The 12,500-nt window shown below is 39.1% G+C and overlaps 1 protein-coding gene across 1 annotated transcript in view; it reads left to right on the forward strand.

Annotated features, from left to right (window-relative positions):
- The first annotated feature begins 4,589 nt into the window (after positions 1-4,589).
- The window catches only part of LOC119598910, a 38,843-nt gene continuing 30,932 nt past the window's right edge, over positions 4,590-12,500 (forward strand). Inside the window, exon 1 of the mRNA XM_037948623.1 lies at positions 4,590-4,763. Within this exon, the coding sequence (XP_037804551.1) occupies positions 4,686-4,763 (78 nt within the window). The 5' untranslated portion in view covers positions 4,590-4,685. The remainder of the gene's footprint in view (positions 4,764-12,500) is intronic.

Consider the following 12,500-nt stretch of genomic DNA (forward strand, 5'->3'; position numbering starts at 1 on the left):
ACACACACACACACACACACACACACACACACACATATATATATATATATATATATATATATATATATATATATATATATATATATATATAAGAACTCAGCATCATCTGCAACAAAGCAAGGCAATAACCATCGAAAAAAATCCTTGCATGCAACTCTTCTCAGCCATCTTCAAACCACTCGAACCACCGTTGATAATCAGCTGAAATATCGCCATGATTGCTCTAATGTTTTATCCTCCATTTCGTAATTAAGATCGCCGTGGTCTCGATTCGCTTAATATCTGTTAATAAATCCTATGCGATCTGTTTGAGCTTATTCAATTATCTTGCCATTGACTCTCCTCTCTCTTCGTATTTTTCTTGCCTCTCTCTCTCTCTCTCTCTCTCTCTCTCTCTCTCTCTCTCTCTCTCTCTCTCTCTCTCTCTCTCTCTCTCTCTCTCTCTCTCTCTCTCTCTTCTCTCTCTCCCCGTCTCCCCTCTCTCTCTCCCCCCTCCCCTCCTCTCCTCTCTACCGCCCTCTCTCCTCTCTCTCCTCCATCTCTCTCTCTCTCACCTCTCTCTTCTTTCTCTTCTCTCTCTATTCTCTTATCTTTCTTCTCTCTCTCTATCTTCTCTCTCTTTTTTTTTTTTAGTCGATTTGTCATCTCAATTCTACGCTTTTCGACTCCCCGTCACCCTTTCTCTCCTCTCTTGATGTACGCTATTTCTTCTTCTGTCTCTCTGTCTTTTTCCCTCTCCTTTCTCTCTCTTCCCTCAAGCTCTCTCTCTCTCTTAACTAGTACAAAAGATCTCTCCTCAAAATTCCACTCTTCGCTCTCGTCTCTCTCTCTCTCTCTCTCTCACTCTCCAGCCAACGTACTATCTCTATGACTCTAACATTCTCTCTATACTTTATACTACTCTCACTTCTCTCTACTTCTTCTTTCTACTAACTATAGTTCTCTCTGCTCTCTCCTCCTCTCCTCTCCCTCCTCCTCCTCCTCTCTCTCCACCTCCTTCTCTTCTCTGCGACTTCTCCTCTCCTCCTCTCATCTACGATCTCTCTTTCTCGCTCTTCTCCTCTCTCTCTCTCTCTCTTGCTCTCCTCTCTCTCTCTCTCTCCCCCCCGCCCCTCCTCTCTCTCTCTCTCTCTCCTCTCTCTCTCTCGCATCTCCTCTCTCTCTCCTCTCTCTATCGCCTTCCCCTTCTCCTCCATCCTCCTCCCTCTCCTCTCTCTCTTCCTCTTTCTAACCCACGTTCCCCCCTCCCTCGTCCTCCACACCCTCCCCATCCACACCCCTACATTCATTTATCATCATCATCTATTATATCTATTACTTATACTATTTTTCTTCTCATAGACTCCATCTCTCCACAGCAAGCATACTTCATCTAAATCCTCTTCTCCCTTCTTCTCTCTCCATCTTCCACCACTCAACTCACTCTTTCGTCTTCTCTCTATTCTCCTTTCTCTCTTTCTTCTCTCTCTCTCCGCTCTTCTCTCTACTCTCTCTCTATCGCTCCTCTCTTTCTCGTCTCGCTCCCTCTTCCATCTCTCTCTCTCTTCTCTCTCTCTCTCCTCTCTCTCTCTTCTCTTCCCTCCTCTCTCTCTCTCTCCTTCTCTCCCTCTCTTCCCTCTCTCTTTTCTCCTCTCTCTCTCTCTCCTCTCTCTCTCGTCTCTCCTCTCTCTCTCTCTCTCTTTTCTCCCTCTCTCTTCTCTCTCTCTCTCTCTCTCTCTCTCTCTCTCTCTCTCTCTCTCTCTCTCTCCCTCCCTCTCCCACTCACTCACTCTCTCTCTTTCTCTCTTTCCTTCCCCTCCCTTTCCCCCGCATTCCTTCCACGTCCCTTCGCCTCCTGCGTCATCCACCTTTTCCCTTCCAAACAGACGAAAATATTCTCCAAAGTGATCTTCACGAAAATTTATAGATGCAATTGGGCTGCTCGTCAATGGGAGATCTACTGAGCAGACTTTTCGATTGAAGAAGAAGAAGAAGAAAAGAAAGAGCAGGAAAAAGGGAAAGGAGAAAAGTGACAGGAAAAGAACAGAAAAAAAAGGAAAATAAAAAGGGGAAAAAATGGAAAGAAAATAGCAGAAAAGGGGAAAAATAAAAAATAGAACAATTAGAAAAGAAAAAAAAGGAGAAAAGGGGAAATAAAAAGAAAAAGGGGAGAGGAAAAAAACAGAAAAGGGAAAATAAAAAGAAGAAAAAGCGAAAGGAAAAAAAGCGAAAAAAACAGAAAAATCCAAAAGGAAAAACAAAAAAAGTAAAATAATAAAGAGAAAAAGCGAAAGGAAAACAGCAGAAAAAGGAAAAGAAAAAAAAAGAAATCAGCATAAAAAAAGGAAATAAAATACGAAAGAAAAAGAAGCAGAAAAAAAGTAAAAATAAAAATAAAAATAAAGCGAAAAAATAAACAGCAGAAAAAAAAACGAAAGGGAAAAAAATCATAATTAAAATAACACGAAACCGAAAAAAAAATCCACAATCGCTCTTTTAGAAACAGTCGACCTTCGCTTTTTTGTTTGTTTATTGTTTTAACCTCCGAGTTTTAATGTTTGCACTATTCAGCATCTCTTAGCTTCTGCATTGCAAGATCTTTTTTTTTTTCTTTTATGGTCTTAAATATATTCACAGATCGTTAGAATTACATTAAGCCAAGGAATAAAGCGGTTAAACGGGGTCTGTCTCAGTGAGAACCCATGTGTGTGTTTTTTCTCTCTTTCTATGTCTGTCTGTCTCTCTCTCTCTCTCTCTCTCTCTCTCTCTGCCTTCTCCTTTCTCTCTCTCTCTCTCTCTCTCTCTCTCTCTCTCTCTCTCTCTCTCTCTCTCTCTCTCTCTCTCTCTCTCTCTCTCTCTCTCTCTCTCTCTCTCTCTCCCTCTCTCTCTCTGCCTTGGCCTCTCTGCCTCTCTCCCTCCCCTCCTCTCTCTCTTTAAATATGTAGGTCTTTCTGTCTCTTTCCCTCCCTCTCTCCCTGTATATATATTTCTCAATATATATATATCTCACGTTCATTTTGCGCAAAAATAAACGCCGGTCTAAATGCACTACGTTTTCAACGAGCTTCTATCCTTTAATCCGGTAACATTACCCTCTCTCGCCATCTTTTCTCTTCGTCCTATTCAAATATCATTGCCCCTCTCTCTTGGCTCCTCTTCGCTAGCGCTGTGAAATATGACGTTACATTTGAATTCCCAAAACCGTTATTTTCCGCCCCCCCTCCTTCTCCTCCCTCTCTGCCCCCCACCCCCCACCCCACCCCGCTCGTCGCCATTTTCTTTTCGTCTTTTCCTCTAATCTCCCCCCCCCCCATTCGTCTATCTATTCTGATAAACTGATATCTATTTGCGATATACTCACACTCTCTCCATACATATATTTTTTTTTTTCTCTCTCTCTATCCATCTATTTGATAATCATCTGTTTTGAATATCCCTCCAAAGCGCAACAGCTTCGATACCTGCGTTGGTACTGCGTTGCTCTCGGGGGAAACTCTCACAAACTCTCTCTTGTTTGTTCTTATTGATCTCCGCCTTCGATACCCAGTTCTACAGTTGCAATACAGTTGCAAGGCCGTGCAGTGTGCAGAGGAAAGGGGTGAGGGTGGGTGGGTGGGGGGTAGGGGGAGGTAGGGGTGGGGGAGAGGGGTGTTCGTTGTTTAGTGAGTGTTTTTTTTGAGGATTTGTCCTTCCTTTCCTTTTTTTCTTTTCTTTTTTTTTTTTCCTTTTTTTTTTCCCCCTTTTCAGCTCCTCCTTCTACTTCTAGTTCCTTTTCTTCTTGTTCTTGTTCTTCCTCCTCCTCTTCTCCTCCTCCTCTTCTCCCTTTTCATCCTCTACTTCTTCTTCTTTCCTGTAAAGGTGCTCTCAAGCTACAGTAGGTTTCTCAAATGAATAAGTAAGTATATAGGTAATGAATGCACAACAAAACTGTATAAAATTGATGATATATTGAAGAATTAATGACGTAAAAAAAGCAAAAAAACTGAGGATTATAAAACACACACACACACACACACACACACACAAAGGATTATTACAGTCGGGTCAGAAGCTAATTGCATGAAAACAAGTCAAGTCGTGATAGAAAAAAGTTCGAACAATACTGTTTCGAACAAGTCCGCGTGTGTTTACTCGCCAAATCCGACAACATCGTTTTCGACACTGCAACTTGAACAGCTGCAAAACACACCTTCATTTAGTTTCCTTATATCAACCCTCGCCTTCCTCCTCCTCCTACCTTCTCCCTCTCCCCTTCCCCTTCCTCTTCCCTCCCCCCTACCATTCCTCCTCCCTCTCCCCCTTCCTTTCCTCCCCCTCTCCCCCTTCCCTTCCTTCCCCTTCCTCCTCACCCTTCCTCCTCCCTCCCTCCCTCCCTTTCCTCATCCCCTTCCTTCTCCCTCTCCCCTTTCTTTTCCTCTTCCCTCTCCATTCCCTTCCCCACACCTTCCTCCTCCCCTTCTTTCTCCCTCTCCCCACCACCTATCTCCTCCCTTCCCCCCTCCCCTTCCTCTTTCCCTCTCCCCCCTCCTCTCCCCCCCCCTTTCCCACCAGAAAAAAAAAATCATAGAATTTTTCAAAAACTAATCGATCCCTTCCTCCTCTTCCAGCAGAACGGGCGGAGAGGGAGAGGTGGGCGTGGTGAAGGCGTGGGCGCCCTGCCTGCGTCATGAGGTGGGCAGAGACACCGGCCGCCCTTGAGCCCCGTCATGAGCGCCCGCGCCCGACACGCCCCTGATCCGGGGCCAACGCTCATCCGCATCAGCCCGGCGCGCATCCACACGCAGGTGAGGAAGCATCCGGGGATCCGGACGCGGGAGACTCGCGCCATCCGGGGATTCGGACGCGCGACTCATGCCTAAAAGCAGTTTTCTTTCGTTTTGTTTATATTTTCTATCCTTTTATTATCACTGATGATAAAGACGCCAAAGCTAAGAATGATGAAGATTACGAAAGAGAACAAACAAAGATCTAAATTAGATGATAATCGCAGTGTTGATTACCACTACTATTGTATGTTCAAAGTAAAGAGAGAGAGGGAGAGAGAGAGAGAGGAGAGAAGAGAGAGAGAGAGAGACAGAGGAGAGAGAGAGAAGAAGAAGAGGAGAGAGAGAGAGAGAGAGAGAGAGAGAGAGAGGAGAGGGAGAGAGAGAGAGAGAGAGAGAGAGAGAAAGAGAGAGAGAGAGAGAGAGAGAGAGAGAGAGAGAGAGAGAGAGAGAGAGAGAGAGAGAGAGGGGGGGGAGGGTCGAGAGAAACAGAAATAGAAAGAAAGAGGAACAGAATGAGAGCGAATGATAGAGAGAGACAGAGACAGAGAAGATACAGAGGGAGTGGAAGATATTATAATATTATTAGTGTTGTTATGATAATAATAATGATAATCATCATCATTATCATTTTTATCATTATTATTATTACCATTATTATTATCATTATTATTGGTATTATTATCATGAATATTGTTATCATTATCATTATTATTGTTATTATTATTATTGTTATTATTATTATCAATGATAACAATGATAATAAATAATAATAATAATATTAATAATGATGATAGTAATAAGATAATAATAATAATGAGATAAAGTTATCGTTATTTGTTTTAATATTGTTATCATTATTACTATTTTCACTATGATCATTATCATCATTATTATTATCATTATTATTATTATCATCATCATTATTATTGTTGTTATTTGCATCATTATTATTATTATTATTATAATTACTATTGTTATCATTAATATTTTTTATCCTTATTGTGATATTGTTATTATCATCATAATCATTATCATCATTTTATCAATATCACCATTATTTTCAATATTATTATCATTATTATTATCATACGTATTGTCATTTCTGTTATTATTATAATTATTTTTGCTATTTTTATTTTTTATTATTATTATCATCATCATCATCATCATTTCTATTATCATCTTTCTTATTAGTATTATTATTATTACTATCTTCATTTCTGTCGTTATCATCATCATTATCAACATTATCATCACATTTTCTTAATTACGACCACCATATTCATTACTGCTATCATTACCATCATAATCATATCTTGAAAGTCGCGTCTCGCATATTGCAAGCCTTGTTACCAGGACCATAACTTTCTCTGATCGTGCAAGGTCCTGCAATGTTGCCGCTGGCTTGCATCGTACAAGGCAACAGCTTCCAATCAACTTGGGAAAATCAACTTATCTGTTCCCTGGCTTCTGCTCTTGCTGTTGAGAGAGAGAGAGAGAGGGAGAAAGAGAAAGAGAGAGAGAGAGAGAGAGAGAGAGAGAGAGAGAGAGAGAGAGAGAGAGACGAGAGAAGAGACGAGAGTGAGAGAGAGAGAGAGAGAGAGAGAGAGAGAAAAGAGGGAGGAAGAGAGAGAGAAGGGTGAGAGAGAGAGGAAGAGGGGAGGAGAGAGAGAGAGAGAGAGGAGAGAGAGAGAGAGAGAGAGAGGAGAGAGGGATGAGGTAGAGAGAGAAGAGAGAGAAGGAAGTGTGTGGTGTGTGTGTTGTGTGTGTGTGTGCGTGCTGTGGTGGGTGGTGTGTTGTGTGTGGTAGGTGTGTGTGTGGTTGTGTGTGGTGATGTGTGTGTGTGTGTGGCTCACTGGAGAAATAGGACGGACTTAAGCCTGGGATCCGGTCGCCTTATCTGGCTCGGGGACCAGAGGCACGTCAGGGTTTATAGCCTATTTAGCCAGGCTATACTCCCTCCAATTTCAGGAAAGGAAAACCTGGCAACTCACCCCCGACTCTGAACTACAGCGATTCGCCAAGTTTCTTGTGAGAGCGAGAGAAAAAAAGCGGTGTTTAGCAATGACAAAATATTGAAATATGAGTTTTTTAAAAAATACGAAAGATATGTACTGCATTGGCATGAAGTCAGTTAGAATAGAAAAGAGACGTTGGCAAAACGAAGCAGCCCAGAATTTGTGGTGAGTTGCCAGTTTGTATTTTTCTGAAATTGGACGTGGTATACGTGCCTACCTAGCCACTGTGTGGGCAAGCCAGCCCAAGTCAGTGCTGGTCCTAAGCCCGGATGAATAGAGAGAATGATTACCTAAAAGATAGCACCGGCACTCTCCGTGGAAAGGAACTGGGGACCCTACCACGTACTCACTCCAAGAGCATCACAACATGAAAACTACAATTAAGTATCATGCTGTGACCAGCGGCTCAAACATGAACCTACCGTTAAAAAAAAAAAAAAAAAAAAAAAAAAAAGAATACGTGCCCGCAGGTAGCTCAGAATCTAGGGCTAACTCTGGCTAGTGGAACCAAAGATTGTGATGAAAAATTATGAATGGGATTAACGAAATCCGTATTCTTTGTTCTTTGTGATAGATGTGGTTGTGGTTTGTTTCCGATATGTGTTTATGATCTCTGTCTTGTACATTATGCACAGATCCATATTTTCTGGTCAATGCAATATGTACTTCATTAAATTTAGTTTGCATGTACAAAGGCTTTAATCACGTATCATTTGCATTCGCATTAATTTCTTTACACTTGCATTCACTTCCACAGTGATTAACACTTGAGAAAGCCCTTGTTTACACCCCAGTGCACACGATGTATTTGCTCTCAATGTAATGATATTTTCCCTTAATAAGAATCTACGGATCGGCAAGAGCTTCGTTCAACCTTCTAAGAAAAACGAAATCAGTAAACTATTCATTTTGGGTCGGTTTGCTTTCTGTTTATCATTGTTATTGCTATGATTATTACTATCGATGCCCTCCCGCCTCCCCCCAATCCTTGCTCGATGTTGTCGTAGGGGGGGAGGGGGGGCGTAGGAGTCGGGGACTGAGGCCCAGTGTAGGGGATCAGCCCTGCCTTGGGCCTCAGCTCTCTCCTAACTATTTTTGCATGGTCTTTTCTTCTCCCCCTCTCCTTTTCCTTCTTTTCTTCATCCTCTTCTTCTATCCACTCATCCTGCTCATTAACTCATTTTTATTCTATTCGTCACAAAACTTTCCATGGTGGCATATGAACTTTGTTTTAACCATTTATCAACCATTACCATTAATATACAGTTTATATTTTTTATTATCATTACATATATTTTTTTCTTCTTCGTCTTTTCTAAGGTCAGTCTTTCTGCCAATGCATTCAGATGTCTGACAAAAATGAATTTGCATTTCTGAATAACTCGTTTGTTTTTATCCTGTGGAACGTCAAGTTGGAACATCAGGACACAACTTTATGCTCTCTAAAACAATAACATGTTTTTCCAGCTTAGTTTTACGTGACACTTACTCTCTCCTATATTTTCTCTACAGCAGATAACAAGTCCTTTCAGTTATGTATGAATATAGAGAAATGTAGAGATGCACACATACCACATGTGTGTGTGTTTGTATGTGCGTGCATGTGCGTGCATGTGTGAGTGTGCGTGTGCGTGCGTGCGTGCGTGTGTGTGTACAAACATACACACAACACGCACACGCACACGCACACACATAAACAGACATGTACCTGACATACATTATTCCCACTGAGTTCTTTCCCTAGCAAATGGCAAAGCAAACACTAGATTCATGGTGTCCCTGGTTTCCACTCCCGTTCTATTTACAACTAGAAAAAAAAAAAAAATACTTTGTCACGAGGCAATGCAGCCATTTATCTCACCATGCAACTAATCCGATTGGAGTGCTAAAAATACACAAAATTTCTATGAATCATTTTTTTTTTTTTTTTTTTTTTTAACATACACATTGTCATTCAGATGGTATTGATGATTATACCAATAGTGAGGATATAGGATTTTTTGTTCATGCATAAAGTGCATTTTCAGAAGTTTACCACAAATACCTAGCAGAACCATTTTCTATGATGCATTTCACTGACAACGAATTTTTCCCATTTTCTATGATGCAGTACCATGACAAACAATGTTTCCCATTTTCTATGATGCAGTACAATGACAAACAATGTTTCCCATTTTCTATGACGCAGTACAGTGACAAAGAATGTTTCCCATTTTCTATGACGCAGTACAGTGACAAAGAATGTTTCCCATTTTCTATGACGCAGTACAGTGACAACGAATGTTTCCCATTTTCTATGATGCAGTACAATGACAACGAATGTTTCCCATTTTCTATGATGCAGTACCATGACAAAGAATGTTTCCCATTTTCTATGATGCATTACACTGATAACAAATGTTTTCCCATTTTCTATGATGCATTACACTGACAACGATTGTTTTCCATTTTCTATGATGCATTACACTGATAACGAATGTTTCCCATTTTCTATGATGCATTACAACTGACAACGAATGTTTCCCATTTTCTATGATGTATTACACTGATAACGAATTACACTGACAACGAATGTTTCCCATTTTCTATGATGCATTACACTGACAACGAATGTTTCCCATTTTCTATGATGCATTTCACTGACAACGAATTTCCATTTTCTAGAGCATTTCACTACAACGATGTTTCCCTTTTCTATGAAGCATTTCTCAACAAGTTCCATTCTATAGAGCATTTCACAGTAAAAAAACGATTGAAGTGATAAAGAGAACAGTAATGGCAACAAAAATGAAAAGGCAAATGGTAAATTGACAATATAAACGAGACTTTCCCAACCTTTAGTTGCCTTCCTTTTTCCAACTTTTTTTCTATTCCTGTCTTCCTTAGTCCTCTCCTTCTCCTCCTACTTTCCGTCTCTCCGTTCTCCTGACCTTATCTTCCATCTCCATCTCCTTCTCCCCCACCTCCTCCTCCTCCTCCTCCTCCTTCTCCTCCTCCTCTTCCTCCTCTTCCTCCTCTTCCTCCTCCTCCTCTTCCTCGTCTTCCTCCCCCTACTCCTCTTCCTACTTTTCTTCTTCCTCCTCCTCCTCCTCCTTTGTTATTATCATTATCATTATCATTATCATTATCATTATAATTATTATTAGTAGTATTAATATTATTATTATTATCATTACTAGCATTATTATTGTTATTATATTATCATTATTATTATTATCATTATTGTTATTATTATTGTTATTACTTTTACTATTATTATTACTATTATTATTATTATTGTTATTATTTTCATCATCATCATCATCATCATCATCATCATCATCATTATTGTTATTATTATTATTATTATCATTACTTTTATTATTATTTCATAATTACTATTATTGTGATTATTGTTATTATTATTATCATCATCATTACTATAACTACTATCAGTTTATTTATTCATTCATTTGTTTGTTTGTTATTTATACATGCATTTATTTATCTGTTTATTAACAGATTAATTGATTCTCGTTAAAAAAAAGTGGCTTCCTCAATGACGCAATCTTTGACGTGTGGAATTCTGCATGTAGATGAGGGTGTTTTATGCAGGAATTTTATGAGGCAGGCTGCTGTATTTACTGCTATTATGTCGTTGAGTTTTATGTGAGGAATGCCGTGCATGCGTGTATTCTTTCGTCATGTTGTATATTGCTTTGTGAATTTTGCGTTGGATGTTGGGTGTGAGGATATCATGTGGTGGACATTTATGTTTATATTATGCTGTATGTTATGGTTGAGCATTGGTAGGATATATCTGTCTGTCTATGTATATATGTATGTATGTATTTGTCTGTCCATCTATCTATCTACCTATCTATCTGTCTGTCTATCTGTCTACCTACCTACCTACCTACCTACCTATCTATCCATCTATCTATCTATATATCGATCTATCTATCTATCTATTTATCTATCTATTTATTTATTTATTTATCTGTCTATCTATCTACTTATCAATCTATCCAGCCTTCCCCTCTTCCTCCTCCTGCTTATGGTAATGTCCTCTTGTGGTCTTATGTTATATGGCACAGTTATATTTAGCCTGATATTATGAGGTACGTTTATATTGTAAGGTATATTCATATGTGGTTTGACATATGCATTATATGTGGTTTGAAAATGCGATTTACTGTAAGTGTTTCAATTACTGTATATTGAGTAATATGTGAATGGTCAAACGTGAGCAAAATATGTGGAAGGCCAATGATGAACAAAATTGCACATAATGAAAAAATAGGATGAATTGAGAGAGATAAAAAATTAAAATTAAAAAGAGAAATGAAGAGGAAACAATAGAGAATTGAAAAAGACGAATAACTAAAGATGCGGAAAAAATAACTTACACTATATATGCAAAGCATATGCCTCGGTGTATAGTAGAACTAGAGAATACAATTACAAAGTTATTGAAGATTAAGTGAGAAAAGTTGATGGAAACTTGTCTATGAAACTGCAAAGAGGGGCAGAGTATAGACAAAATTATTTGTGTGAGTGAGTGCATATATATATTTGTGTGCGTGTGTATGTGTGTGTGTGTGTGTGTGTGTGTGTGTGTGAGAGAGAGAGAGAGAGAGGAGAGAGAGAGAGAGAGAGAGAGAGAGAGAGAGAGAGAGAGAGAGAGATACATGTGAGCCTTTGAGTGAGTGTGGGGAGAGAGAAAGAAAGTTAGAGTTTGTTGGTAACAGAGAGTGATATATGTGTTTGTGTGTGTGTGTTTATGTGAATGTATGTGTACGCGAGCGCGCGTGTGTGTGTGCGTGAGTGAGAGAGAGAGAGAATGTATTGTTAGTACATGGATGCCCATCGACCTACGCATGACCGTCAACCAAAGTGCATGACCTCTGCATGGCCATACATCGCATTAATGAGGCTCGGGAGACCAGGTCCTGGTGAGTACCGACAAAGGCGAGGAATAGCACTCATGAATGCAATTACCCTAATGAACACAGAGATATGAAAATGACAATGACAAGGGTGATGGTAAAGATGCTAACTGCCTCTTCTGGTAATGATAACCTTGATAATGATAATAACAATGAAGATGTTTATAACCAAAATGACAGTGATGGTGGTAGTAACATTAATAATGATAATAGAAATGGCAACGATAATGATAACGATAATGATGAAGATGAGGAAATAATGTAATAATAATAATGATGAAGATGATGATAATGGTAATAGTAATAGTGATGATGATAACGATATTAATAACAAAAATTAATTATAATAATAACAATATTTGTGATATCACCATTATCACTATTTATATTTTTTTTATCATTACCACTATCTCGGCTATCAAGCTTATACCAAATAACGAAAATACGGAACCAGAAATACTACACAGAATCGGCGAAAACAAATCAGCTAGTTTTCATCTGCTTGCATCGACCGTCAAATATCGTAAAAGCAAAACTTTGTCAAAATAGATAAATTAACAAAAAAAAATGTTTTTTTTTTTTCTCTCGAGTTTAATCTGCTTCCAAACACTTTCGGAATAAATTACAAACTTTTTTTTTTTCTTTTTTCTCTCTCGAACGGGGTTTTGTTTGGGAAATTATGTAAATAAATGCATAGGAGATGAAAGGAGATTAAAAAACGGTCAAAGGGACGGTTCGAGATGATAACGAAATCGCTGAATATTGTTATTATAATCATGAATTTTTTTTCTTCTTGTTTGTTATCGTCC

This window comes from Penaeus monodon, chromosome 42, assembly GCF_015228065.2.
Source record: "Penaeus monodon isolate SGIC_2016 chromosome 42, NSTDA_Pmon_1, whole genome shotgun sequence".
Classification (NCBI taxonomy): Eukaryota; Metazoa; Arthropoda; class Malacostraca; order Decapoda; family Penaeidae; genus Penaeus; species Penaeus monodon.